Genomic DNA, 20,864 nt, shown 5'->3' with positions numbered 1-20,864 from the left:
GACTCCAGTAGACATTGGATCAGGCTTTTGGTCACCATCTATGACTTGGTTGTCACTGATAGATAGTCCCTACCTTCGTGTCAGTTGCACTATTGAGCTGAGGCTTTTTCTCTCCTACAGCCAGCATAACGCATCCCAATTTATTAGTGAGGTTGTTTCTTGCCTCTGCAAAAAGTGATAAGATGGAAATACCTCAGTCATGTATATTGTTCTGTTCTCTGCTGAGGCTGTCTTCTTTTCCCAAGTTTTTGCATGTAGTTTGGCAGTATTTTATTTTTCCTTTTCTATCTAAGCATTTAGGAAGCCAAAAAAGGTGGAAAACAAAAAAACCCAAAGCCATGAGTGCACCACCTATTACAGAACTCTACAGGCCAAGAAAATATTTGTTAAAACAGAGGCTTCCAGCAATTCTGGAACAGATGGCCCTTTGTTCACTTTGGACCAACTGGCCACATGATGTGTGTGTCCTTTTCTTGAACAAGATATTTTATCTAAGCAAGAGTTTTTGAAGAAGATTAGGAAACAGGCCAGCCAGCGAATGCAAAGAAGTCTGGTAGGTCTGAGTCTCTGACTCCTGACTGCAGCTGAACCAGACTTGTTCAGCTTCATTCAAGGATTTTGAATTGTATCCTTTTCTCTTCTCTTGTCTCATCACCTCACCTATTGATGTGAACCAGGCAGAGTTCATGAAGTACAGATCTGTTGCCTAGGTTTCCAGTGGGGACCGTTAGCATCTTGGGCTATTCCAGCACCCTGGGTCTCTTCACAGTCAGAGGAGGAAAGGAGGCATATCCTTTTAAGTTCAGTATCCAAATCTTCTTCCTGATTTCTCCCACCATATCACACAGGATGTATGGGAATAGTGACATACCTATCGTGAACTTCAGAGTCAGTAAAAGTTAGTAAAGCAAGAAGATTTTACTTTTCTAAGAAACTCCCCCCAGAATTGCATCTTATTTATTCATCTGTACAAAGGATACAGTGTGAAACTCGTATGTTCCACCCTGGTCACAATCTATTGAAGATATTTTAGCATTAATCATTAAGAAAGTTTCCCACCTACAGATTTTTCTAGCCACCAAGATGTGTCAGGCTTGTCTTGGTCTGGTCCACTTCAGTACCAGTCCCTACTCTTTGGCTTAGCTATGATTTTTGCATACTATTATCAAATTGGTCGTGATATTGGTAGCAGAATTCAGCAGTAGTATTTATGTAAGTCTATGCTCAATGGTCCGGACAAAGAAGATAGAGGCAGTCAACTTGTCTTCTGTGATAAATCATAAAAGCATATTCACTCTATCATAGAAGTGGGCACACTTTGGCCTACTAATACAGTATATTACGATTTAGTCATCTACTCAGAGACCTAATAGTGAAGTTGAGAAGTCCTTGCAAAAGCAATGTAGCAACCAAACCATTCATCAGCATGACTGCTAATTTGCTTCTTGAGGTTATTGATGTCTTTCCAGGACATGTGATGCTTTCCAAAGGGCATTCAGCCTGATGATCTGACGTGAATGCTCTTTAGTTCCCACTACTCCCATGAAAGACATTCCTACACTGGAGGTGCAACTATGCACATACCTTCTGTAGGGATTACCCTTATAAATTGCAGAATAGCTAACAACTGACTCCAGTCACAGTTGGGAAGCCTGAGTGGGAAAATTGATAACCTGTTCAAAGTTGTGCACGTTAATGTGTTCAAACTGAAGGCTTTGAGATTCACAGCAAAGCCTGAAGCTTGTCTGCCAACAGCAATGCTACACATTCTGCTAAAAACTGACAACAATACAGTAATCACTTCTGTCAAACTAAAGGGAAGCATGAAGAACAAAGAATTGACTGTACAGTACAAGGTTGAGCAGAAAGACCCCTGTTTAGCTCTGCTTGCTAATATCAATTGTCCTTCCAATGAGAACCCTCCTTTTAGAGGTACCATCCCATTGGCTGACTGTTGCATTAGGGCAAATCAGGGGAGTGTATGCTGCCCTTCAGGCTCCTACTTATCCTGGATGGTAAAGCTATCATGCCTAAACTGAAGCACCGTCCCAATCAAATGGCTACAATGCTAGTCCTTTTATTTGCATTAGAACTACATTCAGAGGACAGTTTTCAGAGAGGTGTGTTAGGTTTTTCAGATGCACAGCATTGGTCTTCCTTAATTAGCTTGTTGACTGTGGCTTAGGAATAGAAAGGGATACTTCCCACCCTTCACGTGGAAGCCCTCCATTGGTTGAGCTGCTGAATATTGCCCAGTAAGATGCAAGGTAAGACATGTGAAGAGAAGGAAATGGGTAATAACCCATGGGTGAAATTCTGGTCCCATTGTAGCCTTGGGGCCAGGAATCAACTATGTGTAAATTCAGAATAAGAAGCACAGTCCTGCTTACAAAATCCTCCTGATTTTGTGTGTATTTTTCAAAATAAATGTCCCAATGATCCCTTTTTGAGAGAGACAGCATCAAACAAATATTAGCAGCCCATTGCTCATGAGTAGCCGGGGAAAGAAGTAAGGTAAAATAAATGGATATCAGAGTCAAACTAAATACAGTGATTGTAAATGTTCGTTGAAATACATTTTCATATTTTATATAATGTACCTTTGATATTTGTACGCAATAAAAGAATACATATTTGTGGATGGAAATAAAGACTTGAGAAGCTCAGCTGGTAGAATCTTTGTTTGATGCAGGGACTTGACCTGGGTTGTGCTTTGTCTTTCCTCCATAGAATCATAGAATAGATTCACAGAATATCAGGGTTGGAAGGGACCTCAGGAGGTCATCTAGCCCAACGCCCTGCTCAAAGCAGGACCGATCCCCAATTAAATCATCCCAGCCAGGGCTTTGTCAAGCTTGACCTTAAAAACTTCTAAGGAAGGAGATTCCACCACCTCCCTAGGTAACGCATTCCAGTGTTTCACCACCCTCCTAGTGAAAAAGTTTTTCCGAATATCCAACCTAAATCTCCCCCACTGCAACTTGAGACCATTACTCCTTGTTCTGTCATCTGCTACCACTGAGAACAGTCTAGATCCATCCTCTTTGGAACCCCCTTTCAGGTAGTTGAAAGCAGCTATCAAATCCCCCCTTATTCTTCTCTTCCGTAGACTAAACATCCCCAGTTCCCTCAGCCTCTCCTCATAAGTCATGTGTTCCAGTCCCCTAATCATTTTTGTTGCCCTCCGCTGGACTCTTTCCAATTTTTCCACATCCTTCTTGTAGTGTGGGGCCCAAAGCTGGACACAGTACTCCAGATGAGGCCTCACCAATGTCGAATAGAGGGGAACGATTATGTCCCTCGATCTGCTGGCTATGCCCCTACTTATACATCCCAAAATGCCACTGGCCTTCTTGGCAACAAGGGCCCACTGTTGACTCATATCCAGCTTCTCGTCCACTGTAACCCCTAGGTCCTTTTCTGCAGAACTGCTGCCGAGCCATTTGGTCCCTAGTCTGTAGCGGTGCATTGGATTCTTCCGTCCTAAGTGCAGAGTCCTGCACTTATCCTTGCTGAACCTCATCCGATTTCTTTTGGCCCAATCCTCCAATTTGTCTAGGTCCCTCTGTATCCTGTCCCTACCCTCCAGCGTATCTACCTCTCCTCCCAGTTTAGTGTCATCTGCAAACTTGCTGAGGGTGCAATCCACACCATCCTCCAGATCATTTATGAAGATATTGAACAAAACCGGCCCCAGGACCGACCCTTGGGGCACTCCACTTGATACCGGCTTCCAACTAGACATGGAGCCATTGATCACTACCCTTTGAGCCCGACAATCTAGCCAGCTTTCTATCCACCTAATAGTCCATTATCCAGCCCATAGTTCTTTAACTTGCTGTCAAGAATACTGTGGGAGACCGTGTCAAAAGCTTTGCTAAAGTCAAGGAACAACACGTCCACTGCTTTCTCTTCATCCACAGAGCCAGCTATCTCATCATAGAAGGCAATTAGATTAGTCAGGCATGACTTGCCCTTGGCAATCCATGCTGACTGTTCCTGATCACTTTCCTCTCCTCTAAGTGCTTCAGAATTGATTCCTTGAGGACTTGCTCCATGATTTTTCCAGGGACTGAGGTGAGGCTGACTGGCCTGTAGTTCCCAGGATCCTCCTCCTTCCCTTTTTTAAAGATTGGCACTACATTATCCTTTTTCCAGTCGTCCGGGACTTCCCTGGATTGCCATGAGTTTTGAAAGATAATGGCCAATGGCTCTGCAATCACATCCGCCAACTCCTTTAGCACTCTCGGATGCAACTCATCCGGCCCCATGGACTTGTGCACGTCCAGCTTTTTTAAATAGTCCCGAACCACTTCTTTCTCCACAGAGGGCTGGTCACCTCCTCCCCATGCTGTGCTGCCCAGTGCAGTAGTCTGGGAGCTGACCTTGTTCATGAAGACAGAGGCAAAAAAAGCATTGAGTACATTAGCTTTTTCCACCTTCTCTGTCAGTAGGTTGCCTCCCTCATTCAGTAAGGGGCCCACACTTTCCTTGGCTTTCTTCTTGTTGCTAACATACCTGAAAAAACCCTTCTTGTTACTCTTGCTAGCTGCAACTCCAGGTGTGATTTGGCCTTCCTGATTTCACTCCTGCATGCCTGAGCAATATTTTTATACTCCTCCCTGGTTATTTGTCCAATCTTTCACTTCTTGTAAGCTTCTTTTTTGTATTTAAGATCAGTAAGGATTTCACTGTTAAGCCAAGCTGGTTGCCTGCCGTATTTACTATTCTTTCTACACATTGGGATGGTTTGTCCCTGTAACCTCAATAAGGATTCTTTAAAATACAGCCAGCTCTCCTGGACTCCTTTCCCCCTCATGTTGTTCTCCCAGGGGATCTTGCCCATCAGTTTTCTGAGGGAGTCACAGTCTGCTTTTCTGAAGTCCAGGGTCCATATTCTGCTTCTTTCCTTTTTTCCTTGTGTCAGGATCCTGAACTTGACCATCTCATGGTCACTGCCTCCCAGGTTCCCATCCACTTTTGCTTCCCCTACTAATTCTTCCTGGTTTGTGAGCAGCAGGTCAAGAAGAGCTCTGCCCCTAGTTCGTTCCTTCAGCACTTGCACCAGGAAATTGTCCCCTACAATTTCCAAAAACTTCTTGGATTGTCTGTGCACCGCTGTATTGCTCTCTCAGCAGGTATCAGGGGTGATTGAAGTCTCCCATGAGAACCAGGGCGTGCGGATCTAGTAACTTCTGCGAGTTGCCGGAAGAAAGCCTCGTCCACCTCATCCCCCTGGTCCGGTGAGTCTCTAGTAGACTCCTACCACGAAGTCACCCTTGTTGCTCACACTTCTAAACTTAATCCAGAGACACTCAGGTTTTTCTGCAGTTTCATACTTGAGCTCTGAGCAGTCATACTGCTCTCTTACATACAGTGCAACTCCCCCACCTTTTCTGCCCTGCCTGTCCTTCCTGAACAGTTTATATCCATCCATGACAGTACCCCAGTCATGTGAGTTATCCCACCAAGTCTCTGTTGTTCCAATCACATCATAATTCCTTTACTTTGCCAGGACTTCCAGTTCTCCCTGCTTGTTTCCCAGGCTTCGTGCATTTGTGTATAGGCACTTGAAATAACCTGCTGATCGCCCCTCTTTCTCAGTATGAGGCAGGAGCCCTCCCCTCTCACGTGCTCCTGCTCATGCTTCCTTCCGGTATCCCACTTACCTCAGGGCTTTGGTCTCCTTCCCCCGGTGAACGTAGTTTAAAGCCCTCCTCACTAGGTTAGCCAGCCTGCTTGCGAAGATGCTCTTCCCTCTCTTCGTTAGGTGAAGCCCATCTCTGCCTAGCACTCCTCCTTCTTGGAACACCATCCATGGTCAAAGAATCCAAAGCCTTCTCTCCAACACCACCTGCATAGCCATTCGTTGACTTCCACGATTCGACAGTCTCTACCCAGGCCTTTTCCTTCCACAGGGAGGATGGATAAGAATACTTTCAGTATTTAAAAAAGTGTGTGTAGTTAAAACTTTTAAAAATGACATGACAATTTCTGGAAATGTATGATTATGTATGTTATGTAAATTCATGGCATCTACATATTTTGCAGTTTTAACAGAACAAGATAGTGCTGCAGCCCAACAGTATGTCCGTCAGGGGTGTCCAACAGCACTCCGAGCTGAATTATGGGCACTCATTCTGAATATTTCTAATCAGCCTGAGGTAAGGGGCAAACCAGGTTAAAATCAGATGAAAATACAACTGGCTATTGAAAAAGCATATGTATGTTTGTTAGTAATGTTTTGCCAATTTTAATCTGTTTTGTCACATAAGTAAACATTTGAAGACTACCATATGGATTTTTCAAATGTTTAGACTTGTACGGTTAGTTTGCCATTTTATAATAATTATATTTGTAGACTTAAATCGTGTGTGTGTGTGTGTTTAGTGTGCCTGGAAAACGAAAGCCTACATGCATGGATACAATCATTCCCACTTCCACCAAAACTCATTGTGTGACCAATCAGGTCAGAAGTATTGTGCAGTAAATAAATCAGCCTTGATGAGTGTATGCGTGGGTTAAGACCCAAACCTATAATATAATTAATTCTCCTTATTCATTATATAAAATAGTGGTTGGTGTGGAAGAAGTATTAAGCCAAGCATAGTGGTGAATCAGTCTATTTAGACAAAGTGGGTGGTGTATTATAGAAATTGGGAAGTTCTAGTCCGTAATCTGGTTTAATCCATGTGAATGATATTAGAATGTTTCTGTTTATAGGCTGTGTCCAATGTGAAGATGTTGAAATCTGCTGAAAATAGTAGGATGGGACATGGAATATGTGTGTTTAATCTTCATGAAAGACACGGGGTGAGAAGTTAGCTGATAAGGAGAGAAGGAAATTCAGAATAGTTTTAGGTTTCAGAGTAGCAGCCGTGTTAGTCTGTATCAGCAAAAAGAAAAGGCGTACTTGTGGCACCTTAGAGACTAACACATTTATTTGAGCATAAGCTTTCGTGAGCTACAGCTCACTTCATTGATGCATCCGATGAAGTGAGCTGTAGCTCACAAAAGCTTATGCTCAAATAAATGTATTAGTCTCTAAGGTGCCACAAGTCCTCCTTTTCTTTTTGAGAATAGTTTTAGGTATCTTGCATGAGTTTTGCAAAGTGCAGCTGTGAAGCAAAGTTAAGGTTTTAAATACAGAGCTGAGGTTCAAAAAGAATTTTGAATGTTTGTTTTTAAGTAGTCAACAATGTAGACAAACACTTTAGAAACATCACAAAATTTAGGCTAGGGCTTTGTGACCTTAGCTGTAAATTGATATAGATTTATATTTTATTTATGAATTACCAAAATGTCTTTATTAATGGTCTAGTTTGAGTGGTAGTGTGGACACTCTAATCTTGTGCCAATCACTTTGTAAGACACAATAGGACACAATCTTTTTTTTTAATTTATGTATCTGTAATTCTAAATTAATATATACATTTTATGCATATACCTTACATGTATGAATTAAGGAACCAACGTGTGTACTGTCCTCTCATCCCTTTGCCCAACATTATTTGCCATAGCATCCTGTATTTCTTATTTAATGTCGGCCCTGATACTAGGAAATACTTAGGCACATTCTTAGCTTTATGCAGCATGACTAGTCCCATTGAAGTCAATAGGGTTATTCACATGTTCTTAACTTTATGTGTAAGTCTTTGCAGAATTGGAGCTTTATATTGTAAACTCACTTGGACAGGAACCATGCATACCAATGGTGGCATTCACAATTGCTAATGATATAATATTGCACTTTTGTATCTTTGAAGATATGCAGTCATATGGCTGTAATTGAGGGACAGTGATAACTGACAATTAGAAAGTTACTTCGTTTATGAGATCTTAGCCATTGTTAATGAAATGTACACCTTTTTATATTTTCAGGAACTGTAAGTTTTACATTGGCAGCAAACCTTAAACGTTAGTGCTAAGAAAAACAGTCAACAAATGGACTTTTTAAAATCCAACTACAGATGTTTCGTCTAGTGATAAAAACACTTAGTTCAGACCTTCATGAAGAAACAGTCTAGGCATTTGTTTACAGTGAATAACAGATTAAATTCCCTTTAGATAAAAAAGCCCTGCTAAAGTAATAATGAAAATATTATACAACATATTTGTGATGCTTAATGCTAGATGTGAGTTCTTCTAAATTATTCTGACAGCTGAAGTCTGAGGTTTCTCTCTTTGACAGTAACCAGATTAGAAATATGAAATTCATTTTGTTGTTTTCATTGCACATCTGTCTACATTCTCTTGAGCACTTCATATATTAAAGGTATGTTTGTCTTAGTATGCAAAGTAAAATAACTGAATTAAAGATCAAATCTTCTATTTTGATAAATTAAGGGGAAAGCATTTATTAAGAAAAAAAGGAATAGTAAGATATTCCATATTTTTTTAATTCAGGTATGACATGACACACTTTTTGAAAACTGACTGCTTAGAAAAAAGTTCCAACCCAGTTAGAAAAATTCTCAAATGTTTCTCTTTGAATAAAATAACCAGTATCTCAGTGCTTATAACTTTTTAAAGCCATGCTAGTATTTTTCTAAAAAAATTGGCATAGTTTGTTTGATTATTAATTTCTCTTTATGTAGCATTCACAGAGGAAAGGTGGATTCTGGAAGCAGTGCCCCTTGTTCTTAGGCACTCAAAAGCTATTGATAGAAAAATTAGTAGATAAATTAGTATAGGGGAAAGGAAAGAATAGGCAATGGATATACAAGATAATTTGATTCACCAGTCTCTAAGGTGCCACAAGTACTCCTTTTTCTTTTTGCGGATACAAACTAACACGGCTGCTACTCTGAAACGTGCAATTGAAGTTGGTCTTCAAGAGGCACTTAAAAGTAGAGAGGGTTGGAGCCTTGTGGATGAGCTAATGGAGGTAATACCATGCATGCATATGGTGCTGAGTGGAAGAAGGCACTGTGATGATTATGCAAGAAGCTAACAAATGGCTGAATGTGGATGGCAATGCTGGTGGAGCTGTGGGTGCTGAGGGTTAGGAAGAGGATGTTAAGAATCTTGAGAAAGGAGGATAAGTAGGCAGGATAAAGTTATGCAGAGCTTTAAAGGTGTAGACAAGAAGCTTAAATTTGATGCAGTAATGGATGGTGAGCCAGTTGGAGGTATTAAGAGATGGGACTGAAATGATCAAATCAATGAACAAAACAGATTACTTTAGTCTTAATCTTACTACTTGTGGTGCTAAATAGTGTGCATTCCAGATCATGATTTTTCTAGTACACTAACCTGAAAACTACTACTTTTATGATCAAGTAGCTTTCTGGACGTTTATTTTTTTCTTGTTGTGTATATAATAAGCATTTTTGTATCCTAGTTTGATGGCTGCCATCTTGACTAGTGTACCAAGGATTGAATGAGAGACCTTCACAGCTGAAAGCATGAATGTATACAGTTTGAGCTTTAAGAGCTAGACTCTCAAACAGAGAGTTTTAACAGACCCATATCTGTGGTTGGTCATAAAGGGTGACATAGAACACACACTCACTAGTGGGTTTAAAACAGCACCATGTTATGATGTGCATATCCATAAACTGAAATACTAATCATATGTCATCTTTCATAAACACAGACTTAATCATTTCTTGACCTATGGTAATCCAAGACTCTTTTTACCCTGACATTTTATTACTGTAAAAAAGTATTTATGTGGCTGCTCATTGGCATATATTGTGCAAAGGTGAAATAAGGTGTTTAGTAAAACTATGCACTTTTCCAAGTAACTGATTTTGTATATGCTTTAATGGTTTATCCAGCACTACTTTCTCATTCTCTGCTTGTTCATTACTGAATTATATGTTTGCAATAGTTTTTCCTCTCTAATGCGTGTCATTTGGCATTTACACTTTTCTAGACTTGCAGATTTACAACAGACTGTATACGTCTATAAATCTAATATAGGTCAGTAAATTTCCTTTGTTAGAAGTTGAAAGGCGGAGTTGGCTGGTGTGTGTGAGAGCATAAAGATATGGTAGTTTGAGAGATTGTGTTTAAATAAAGCTCAGGTAAAAAAACCAATCTACAGTATCATACGCAAAGATACAAGCAGTGTGCTTACGTGATGGTGTTGAGTAATAAACTGTTAGCTCTATGCTGCAGAATTATTTAGGAATATATAAGTACACTGTCTGGAAATGAATTGCTTATTAGTCTTTTATGTTGAGTTGTACAGGAAATTACACACACACACACACACACACACACACACACACACACACAGAAAAAACTGTTAAAAGAATGTTATTAAGGGGGCAAAGCTTCTGATCCCACTGATGAGTCAGGTGGGTGTCAGTATGATGTCACATGATGGAATTTCTGCGGTTTTAGTTTGCTTTTTTTAAAAACTTCAAAAACTGCACTCACACAAACTCTATGCTAAAAAGAACATTCTTCAGGTTGTAAAGTCAAGTTCTCAAAAGTTGGGAAATGCCAGAAATAATGTTGCCTGTGCAAGCTTAATTTGGCTCCCTTATGTGTATGCATTGTGATGCAGTCTTTAATTTAATTCAGAAAAGAACTAGATAAATTAATGGAGGATAGGACCATCAATGGCTATTAGCCAGGATGGGCAGGAATGGTGTCCCTAGCCTCTGCTTGCCAGAAGCTGGGAATGAGCGACAGGGGATGGACCACTTGATGATTACCTGTTCGCTCCCTCTGAGGCACCTGGCATTGGCCACTGTCGGAAGACGGGATACTGGCTAGATGGACCTTTGGTCTGACCCAGTCTGGCCGTTCTTATGTTCCTAATTTGCAAAAAATGAGCAAATACTGTTTTTTCATATACTATAGTGATGAGCACCACAGACAAAGTATACTGGCCAAAGAGCTTGGGAAGTTGGTTTAACTAGAACATCAACAGAACTCTTTTTTTTTTTTTCTGGTATATTCTGCAGTTCCTCTATGGGGCTTTGCCAAGATAGCTGTACTGGAAATACCATTGTAGTGTTGACTAGCTTTAAGGGTATGTCTATGCTGCAATTAAACACCCGCAGCTGGTCCCCACGAGGGGGGAGGATCCCAGAGCCTGGACTACAGCCCAAACCCAAACATCTACACTACAGTTAAATAGCTCCATAGCCCGAGTCCTGCTAGCCTGAGTCAGCTGACATGGGCCAGCCACAGGTGTTCAACTGCAGTATAGACATACCCTACATGGGGAAACAGAGAGATCAGTAAGCGAAGAGAAGGAACTATGTAAGATCTTGCCAGGCACTTAAAATTTTGGGAATAAGGAATCTAACAAGTATTGCAGGTGAAAAGTACATGACCTAGTGCACTGCGAGAAGTCAAGGGAATAAATTGGCAAAGAGCTGGCCTGCAACATCACAGCCTAGAGCAGAGATGTTCTTCCTGCTGAGAGGCATAGGGAAATTTGAGCTCCAACCACATTACAGCTAGTAACAGAAAAGCATGCAAGTGATACCAAAAGAACTCACTGACTTTATTTTGCAGTTCACCATTGCAGAATGGAGAATTCATGATCAATGAGAAATCAGAAATACCACTCCTAGAGTGGACAGGATCATTCTGGCACAGGAGGAAAAATATAAAATATATAGTTGATTGCAAACACTAATAGTTGAAATACTTCAATGAGTCAGGTTTCAGAGTAGCAGCCGTGTTAGTCTGTATCAGCAAAAAGAACAGGAGTACTTGTGGCACCTTAGAGACTAACAAATTTATTTGAGCATAAGCTTTCGTGAGCTACAGCTCACTTCATCGGGATGTCTTTTATAACTTTGTTTGGTGGAAAATTCTTTGTTACAGCAAAGTGTTTAGAATAACTAATTTTGTACTAGAAAACTGCTAAAAACCTTCCCCTTAAACTTCGTCTAGATATGATACCTGTGGACACAAGGAAAGGAATTCTCATGTTTGATAAATGTGGCCTTTTTTACACAAGGAAGAATTGGGAGTACGTTCCACAGAAGAAGGCTTGCAGAGATTTTTCTCCTATCCTTCTCTCTCTCCCACCTTGTCCCCCAAGCCTGTGGGTTTTTTAATGGAAAGAGGCAGTCAGTACTATGATCTTTATAGTAGATAATTCATTTGTTAAAATATTTATCTTTCGTGAAATATGGTCTGTCTTCCTATTCTATCTCCTTTGTGTTTCACTTTAACAGAGATTTCTCAAGCTATTTATATGAGCTCTTAAAAATTAAGTAATCATCAGTATTAGTTTCAGAGTAACAGCCGTGTTAGTCTGTATTCGCAAAAAGAAAAGGAGTACTTGTGGCACCTTAGAGACTAACCAATTTATTTGAGCATGAGCTTTCGTGAGCTACAGCTCACTTCATCGGATGCATACCGTGGAAACTGCAGCAGACTTTATATATACACAGAGAATATGAAACAATACCTCCTCCCACCCCACTGTCCTGCTGGTAATAGCTTATCTAAAGTGATCATCAAGTTGGGCCATTTCCAGCACAAATCCAGGTTTTCTCACCCTTCACCCCCCCCACACAAATTCACTCTCCTGCTGGTGATAGCCCATCCAAAGTGACAACTCTTTACACAATGTGCATGATAATCAAGTTGGGCCATTTCCTGCACAAATCCAGGTTCTCTCACCCCCTCACCCCCCTCCCAAAAACCACACACACAAACTCACTATCCTGCTGGTAATAGCTCATCCAAAGTGACCATTCTCCCTACAATGTGCATGACAATCAAGGTGGGCCATTTCCAGCACAAATCCAGGTTTTCTCACATCCCCCCACCCCCATACACACACAAACTCACTCTCCTGCTGGTAATAGCTCATCCAAACTGACCACTCTCCAAGTTTAAATCCAAGTTAAACCAGAACATCTGGGGGGGGGGGTAGGAAAAAACAAGAGGAAATAGGCTACTTTGCATAATGACTTAGCCACTCCCAGTCTCTATTTAAGCCTAAATTAATAGTATCCAATTTGCAATTGCATTCCAATTCAGCAGTTTCTCGCTGGAGTCTGGATTTGAAGTTTTTTTGTTTTAAGATAGCGACCTTCATGTCTGTGATTGCGTGACCAGAGAGATTGAAGTGTTCTCCGACTGGTTTATGAATGTTATAATTCTTGACATCTGATTTGTGTCCATTTATTCTTTTACGTAGAGACTGTCCAGTTTGACCAATGTACATGGCAGAGGGGCATTGCTGGCACATGATGGCATATATCACATTGGTGGATGTGCAGGTGAACGAGCCTCTGATAGTGTGGCTGATGTTATTAGGCCCCGTGATGGTGTCCCCTGAATAGATATGTGGGCACAATTGGCAACGGGCTTTGTTGCAAGGATAAGTTCCTGGGTTAGTGGTTCTGTTGTGTGGTATGTGGTTGTTGGTGAGTATTTGCTTCAGGTTGCGGGGCTGTCTGTAGGCAAGGACTGGCCTGTCTCCCAAGATTTGTGAGAGTGTTGGGTCATCCTTTAGGATAGGTTGTAGATCCTTAATAATGCGTTGGAGGGGTTTTAGTTGGGGGCTGAAGGTGACGGCTAGTGGCGTTCTGTTATTTTCTTTGTTAGGCCTGTCCTGTAGTAGGTAACTTCTGGGAACTCTTCTGGCTCTATCAATCTGTTTCTTTACTTCTGCAGGTGGGTATTGTAGTTGTAAGAAAGCTTGACAGAGATCTTGTAGGTGTTTGTCTCTGTCTGAGGGGTTGGAGCAAATGCGGTTGTATCGCAGAGCTTGGCTGTAGACGATGGATCGTGTGGTGTGGTCAGGGTGAAAGCTGCACACCAGCAGGACAGTGGGGTGGGAGGAGGTATTGTTTCATATTCTCTGTGTATATATAAAGTCTGCTGCAGTTTCCACGGTATGCATCCGATGAAGTGAGCTGTAGCTCACGAAAGCTCATGCTCAAATAAATTGGTTAGTCTCTAAGGTGCCACAAGTACTCCTTTTCTTCATCAGTATTAGTGACATTCTTGTGGTTGTAGCATTAAGGCCAAAATGTGTAAATTGTCTAGGTTGAAAATTAAGTTATCTAATGTTTGTAACGTTCTTGTAGATCCTTTAATGGAAAGTGCTACAGAAAAGCTAATTGGGTAAAATAACAATTTTACATGATTTTGCTTCACACTGAGCAGGCTGGAACTATGCTTTGTTTCTTAATTTAGATCTAATTTTGTTTTAATGTAATTGTTTTAAAAACCCATAGTGTTGATTTTTAATTTAATCTCCAGTGTTTTAATAGTGAGCGTGCCTGGTTCTGGACCAGATAATGTCTAATACAATTTTTCATTAGAATATCTGTTTCTTTTCTCAAAGGATGTTTAAAATCTTCCTTTTCTGTATACTATGTCTGAATCCTGATTAAAATTAATTATATTCTGGAAAGGAGGATGCTTTCTAAAATTATCACAGAAGGCTGTGATTTTTTTTAAACTGGCATTACTGATTTTCTTCACATTTAAACAAACAAAAACAGAAACATTACAAAATTGTATTAAATATATTTGTTATGCTTAAGATTAAGGAATAGCTCATTAGTTTAAGTGAAACTTCCATTTAGATTATTTTATTTTTACAGCTTTCTGAAGCGTAGACTGTTCAGCTACCATGAAGGTTTCTTAGTGTCTTTTCTAAATTGTAATTTATACAAAACTGCAGTTTGCTGTGCTTAATTAAATAATACAAACTGCCCTTCAAGTCCAGAGATAGGAAGCTAATAAATATTTTAATTAAAAGTAAACCATTAACATTCTAATCATGATGCAATATAATGCCATAAACAAAGCTTAAAACTCAAAACAGTCATAAAAAACTCATGATGTCTGTTAAATTAGGGTGTAAATTATGAAGCTCTTTTTTTCTCTTGCATAAAGAATATCTATCCTTTTTAGTAAACTGTTTCTTTGCACCATCTTATCATTTTATTATATGGGTGAATGAAATTATAAGAGTACAGCAAAGGGGCTTAATGTAAAATTGTTCTGACTATGAAGTTAAATAGAAAAATTATTTTAAGTTATTACTTAAAAGCTATAGTTTTATAATATTTTAATACAAATAATTGGAACAAAACACCCAAACAGATGTGGGGGAAAAACATGCCAGTTGGATAAAACAAGACTATATAAAGTCAATACTAGATAAGTGGTGTCTAACCTGTGGGCTGGAGCCACTTGTGACCCTAAAGTGTGATTGTGTTCAGAAGAAAATTTGGTTTTGATTATGAGTTGAAAATGTGCTCTGCATGCATTGTAGCAAAGGATAACCTTTTCCAGAAGTCTATGTTTAAATATAATTCCAACCCCCAGTGTCTGAATAGTTGTTTTTACTTCTCTTTTCCTAATTGGATATTACTTGGTCTCTGTATATTTTACAACTGGACTATTTATATGTTCTAAATCATCTCATTCTTGTTCAGTAAATAATCTGTGGCCATATGTTTCTCTTTTATTGCTTTTGATTGGTTTTCATTTTGTTTAAATGTCTGGCCATCCTTTGTGGATTAATATATGTAGTACATTATCTTCTTAAAATTATAAAATGGAAAAAACTGACAACATTCCTTGAAGCACCATACACAGGGACCATAATATTTATATTTTACAAATTATTAAATTTCATATACAATTTTTTTAAAAAAGAACATGTTAAGAGAATCATATTGTACATCCTATTCTTTTTCCTTATTTGTATGTTACACAGAAATAGCTACAATGACCACCTGCAGAATGTTGCTAGCTGTCATGACATTTGAATGCCAAATCATTAATTGTATTCTTCCAACTATGGCATCTGTCTTCTTGACATGTTCCACATAAGCTCCATTTTTGGCTCTAAAATTGCCTCTAAAAGTTTCGCTTGGCTCGAGTTTGCTTTCACCTAGATTTCATTTTAAACTTGTTTGTGAAGACTTTACTTAATGCTATGTTTCTGCATAATTTTTTCTGAAGAGCTAAGTGATGTGCTTAGTTATGGAAAAAGTGATTGTTGCCTTTCAGCAATGTTTTGCTGGTTCTTTGACCTCATATATCCCCTAGGACTGCTCTCTTGCAGCTTGTTCTTTATAGTGAAAGAATACTAGGTCACAGCCTCTCTCTCTCCCCACTCTGCACAAAGCAGAAAAAAATTATGGTAGCCCACTGCTGCACACCATATTTCTTTTAAATAATTAGGCCCTTAATAATATCTGTTTCCTTAGTTCCCTAAATGCTTGATTATGATTTTATTACATAGATTTATAGAACACCCATTACGGTAGTAGCTGGACATACCTTGCATGGCTAAAGTTGAGTCATTAACGTTCCCTGTAAAGGAGCAGAATACCATGTTCTCCTGCTGCCTTACTTTTTAGCTAGAGAATTCTATGGCCAATTTGTAAAGTCTCCTGAAAAAGCCATGGTTAACAGATCAACGCATCTTGCAACTCTTTTACATTTAAGAATATTTTTGGTGGTAGCAAATTTAAAAGATGTGGGCTCATACTAGGATTGCCTCACCTTAAGCTTTCACAAGCTGCATTCTTCAGACAGTGTGTACCATTGTTGAAGTTTTCCTTTTCACCTGCCTGACAAAAATACTCCACAGTTTCATAAGAGATGCAATGCCATAAAGTAATCTGGAGTGTAAACTCTTTGTGACAAGAGACCTGTCTTTTAGTGTTTTCTGCGAAGCACATTTGTGAGTACCATGCAATAAAATAATGAAGAATGTGTACCTGTTCAACATGGTAAAACCACACTCATTCACACAGATCAAGAAACCACATGTGAAGTGTGCATGATTCTGAGCCTGTGTATATGAGATGTTGATGGTCCTCATTGGCCAGTCAAGGAACGCAGTCCATCTACATTGATCCTGCCTGATAAAGTATGGTGATTGTGACAGGAGTGGAGCTGCTCTGTAATAATTTATTAATACTGTATGTGAGGTGGTTTTTGGGATGTTTAGCGTATACATATTTTGGTTTAGTTTAATAGAGGGCTTGTAATAAAAACAAGCAGGAAGTGAAACAATAGCTCAAAATAAGCCACCCCTTGTTTATAACTTAAGGGTTATTAAGAGACAATGCCGAAGAAGTGTTAACTTTGAAGATTCCACCTCCTGTCTTGAGCCATCTTACAGAATTAGTTTTGACAAACAGGGCCAAAGCCTGGGAACTGACACGAACAAAGCAGCTCTGGCTGTATTAGAAGGGGCTGTCTCTCATATGGCTAATCAAATTGTTATTCAGGGGAACAAGAATGACGCACACATGCTTCCTAGAAATGTCTGAAGAAGTTAGGCCTGTCTAGCTTATCCCTGGGATGATAGGACTTTAGGTAAGATAGATGTGCTTGTAGGCTGTTGTTACAAAATCCTTTTTCTCTTGTGTTTTGCTCTATTGTTAGCATAAGCAACATATACACCACTGGTCACAGACTCCCAAAGGGAAGAACCACAGGTACCAAACTCGGGTTGACCTGCTGGGTAGGCACTGTTGATATGCAGGCTGCTGTAGCCGACAGCCCAGTCTAAGAGTGGGAGGATTGAGGAATTCCACCCCAGTAGAGGTAAAGGCACAAGGCCTCACACTTGAGCGGTGTGCACTTGAGAGACAAAAAGGGAACAGAGGTGCAGCTGTCCGTGTAACCATGACAGTGACCTTGCAGGGTTTATTGCAATTTTTGTTGTTTCTGATTCTCCTCCCCTAGCTCCTCTTCACTGCAAACTGACTAGGCAGTGCTCTATCACTTCTGATGAAGACGAAACTGGTATGAAGGCAGCCTAGGAATGAGACTGGAGTCTAATAAGGAACTCCTTTAGAAAAGCTGCTGATGGTCTACTTTTTTTTTTTTCTTCAGAGGTCATTATCTAAGTATGTCACTGTTGTCTGTGTTCGCCCATAGCTGTGGTATATGTTGCTGGAGCAAGTTCAGTTGCTGAGCAACCAGCTTTGAAGTCCTGCTGTGTTATTTTTTGTGGAGCAATCCCTAATGTCATCTCTTCCTCCTCCCCTTCTTTGTAGGTTAAACCTGAAAGAGGGAGAGTGGGATGGAACTAATATTAGAGAATGCCCAAAACAACATAGTGTAGCTCAAATAATGGTTGCTTTGCAGCTAACCCCTTCCTCCTGACATCTGGCCCAGCTGAATGTGTCCCTGAGTGGCACAACTGAAAAGAAAAAATAAATAAAATAAGTGGGCAGTGGCCCTTCTAAGATACTACATCTCTACAAAAGAAAAAGGACACTAAACTTTATAAACTACTACATGCCACAAGGGGCCACAGAAATGGTTCCCTCAACCCACCCAGCAATATTGTTAATCTATCCAACTATACTCTTAGGACAGCTTCTTCTGCTGGGCTATCTTGGGGCCTCTCCTTCTGCCCCTCCACCCCCACGAACATGATACAGTTCTGTGGTGACCTAGAATCCTATTTTCGACGTCTCTGACTCAAGGAATATTTCCAACACTCCTCTGAACAACATACTAATCCACAGAGACCTTCCTACCAACACTACCAAAAGAGGGATTCTAGGTGGACTCCTCCTGAAGGCCGAGACAGCAGACTGGACTTCTACATAGAGTGCTTCCGCCAACGTGCATGGGCTGAAATTGTGGAAAAGCAGCATCACTTGCCCCACAACCTCAGCCATGCAGAACACAATGCCATCCACAGCCTCAGAAACAACTCTGACATCATAATCAAAAAGGCTGACAAAGGAGGTGCTGTTGTCATCATGAATAGGTTGGAATATGAACAAGAGGTTGCTCGGCAGCTCTCCAACACCACTTTCTACAAGCCATTACCCTCTGATCCCACTGAGGGTTACCAAAAGAAACTACAGAATTTGCTCAAGAAACTCCCTGAAAAAGCACAAGATCAAATCCACACAGACACACCCCTGGACTACAAAGATGGACTACAAGCCATCAGGAACAGTATCCCCGATAATGTCACGGCAAACCTGGTGGCTGAACTTTGTGACTTTGTCCTCACCCATAACTATTTCACATTTGGAGACAATGTATACCTTCAAATCAGCGGCAGTGCTATGGGTACCCGCCTCACAGTATGCCAACATTTTTATGGCTGACTTAGAACAACGCTTCCTCAGCTCTCGTCCCCTAAAGCCCCTACTCTACTTGCGCTATATTGATGACATCTTCATCATCTGGACCCATGGAAAAGAAGCCCTTGAGGAATTCCACCATGATTTCAACAATTTCCATCCCACCATCAACCTCAGCCTGGACTAGTCCACACAAGAGATCCACTTCCTGGACACTACGGTGCTAATAAGCGATGGTCACATAAACACCACCCTTTATCGAAAACCTACTGTTTTTTTTCCATGGGTCCAGATGATGAAGATGTCATCAGTATAGCGCGAGTAGGGGCATTAGGGGATGACAGCTGAGGAAGCGTTGTTCTTCGTCAGCCATAAAAATGTTGGCATACTGTGGGGCCATGTGGGTACCCATAGCAGTGCCGCTGGTTTGAAGGTATACATTGTCCCCAAATGTGAAATAGTTATGGGTGAGGACAAAGTTCAGCTACCACGTTTGCCGTGACATTATTGGGGAAACTGTTCCTGATGGCTTGTAGTCCATCTTTGTGTGGAATGTTGGTGTTGAGGGCTTCTACATCCATAGTGGCCAGGGTGGTGTTTTCAGGAAGATCACCAATGGATTGTAGTTTCCTCAGGAAGCCAGTGGTGTCTCTAAGATGGCTGGGAGTGCTGGTAGCATAGGGCCTGAGGAGGGAGTCTACATAGCCAGACAATCCTTCTGTCAGGGTGTCAATGCCTGAGATGATGGGGCGTCCAGGATTTCCAGGTTTATGGATCTTGGGTAGCAGATAGAATACCCCAGGTCGGGGATCCAGGGGTGTGAAAACAGACTCCAATGAGAGACTGCTGAAATGGAATTAATTTGCAAACTGGATACAATTAACTTAGGCTTGAATAGAGACTGGGAGTGGATGGGTCATTACAAAAAGTAAAACTATTTCCCCATGTTTATTCCCCCCACCCCACCACTGTTCCTTAGACGTTCTTGTCTACTGCTGGAAATGGCCCACCTTGATTATGACTACAAAAGGTTTACTTTCCCTCCACCTCCACCCCCCACCCCCGCTCTCCTGCTGGGATTAGCTCATCTTAAGTGATCACTCTCCTTACAGTGTGTATAACAACACCCATTGTTTCATGTTCTCTGTGTATATAAATCTTCCCACTGTATTTTCCACTGAATGCATCCGATGAAGTGAACTGTGGCTCACGAAAGCTTATGCTCAAATAAATTTGTTAGTTTCTAAGGTGCCATAAGTACTCCTTTTCTTTTTGCGGATACAGACTAACACGGCTGCTACTCTGAACCCTGCTTCAAAATAGTGGCTTTAAACATGAATATTAAAACTTTTGTCCAAAACCTTTTTTTTTTTAAAGCCCAATTAGTACATATCCTGAATCATTTATATTTTGTGAATATTTTATGTCTGAACTTGTTTAAAGGAAATATTTAACAAAATTCTGATTTATTACCTTTATTTGCCCTTTATTGGAAAGAAAAATGAAAATATATTTTCCCCTGAGCTATTTTCAGTTAACATGAAATAGACACGGTGTTTTTCCTAGTTTTAGAGTTTACTAATTGTAATTGGTCCCTGAGTTTATAGAATTGATTTAATTGAGCATGGTATTCTTCCCACCCCATGTTAATACTCATGTGAAAAGAACAACCACCACCTCCTTATTTTCTTGCATGCTGCCCTTTGCAAACTTACCCGTAAGGCCACTACCCATTCACTTTTCAAGTCCCTCGCTTGATAGAACCACTTCTGCTGCAGCACTTACAAGAAATCAGCCAGTGAATGCTGTCTAGGGTCTTTATCGTTCAAGCTGTTTGAATGTATC

General features: G+C 40.4%; 1 protein-coding gene across 2 annotated transcripts in view; it reads left to right on the top strand.

The window, feature by feature from the left end:
* The window catches only part of TBC1D19 (TBC1 domain family member 19), a 112,318-nt gene that overhangs the window by 52,315 nt on the left and 39,139 nt on the right, over positions 1–20,864 (top strand). For both annotated transcript variants that reach the window (XM_084626596.1, XM_084626595.1), the window contains exon 11: positions 6,052–6,164. In XM_084626596.1, coding sequence (XP_084482722.1) covers positions 6,052–6,164 — 113 coding nt within the window. The remainder of the gene's footprint in view (positions 1–6,051; positions 6,165–20,864) is intronic.

This window comes from Lepidochelys olivacea (genome assembly GCF_965140295.1).
Source record: "Lepidochelys olivacea isolate rLepOli2 genome assembly, chromosome: 4".
Classification (NCBI taxonomy): Eukaryota; Metazoa; Chordata; order Testudines; family Cheloniidae; genus Lepidochelys; species Lepidochelys olivacea.
Note: the sequence above shows the minus strand (reverse complement) of the source record. Positions and strands in the feature narration are given on the sequence as shown.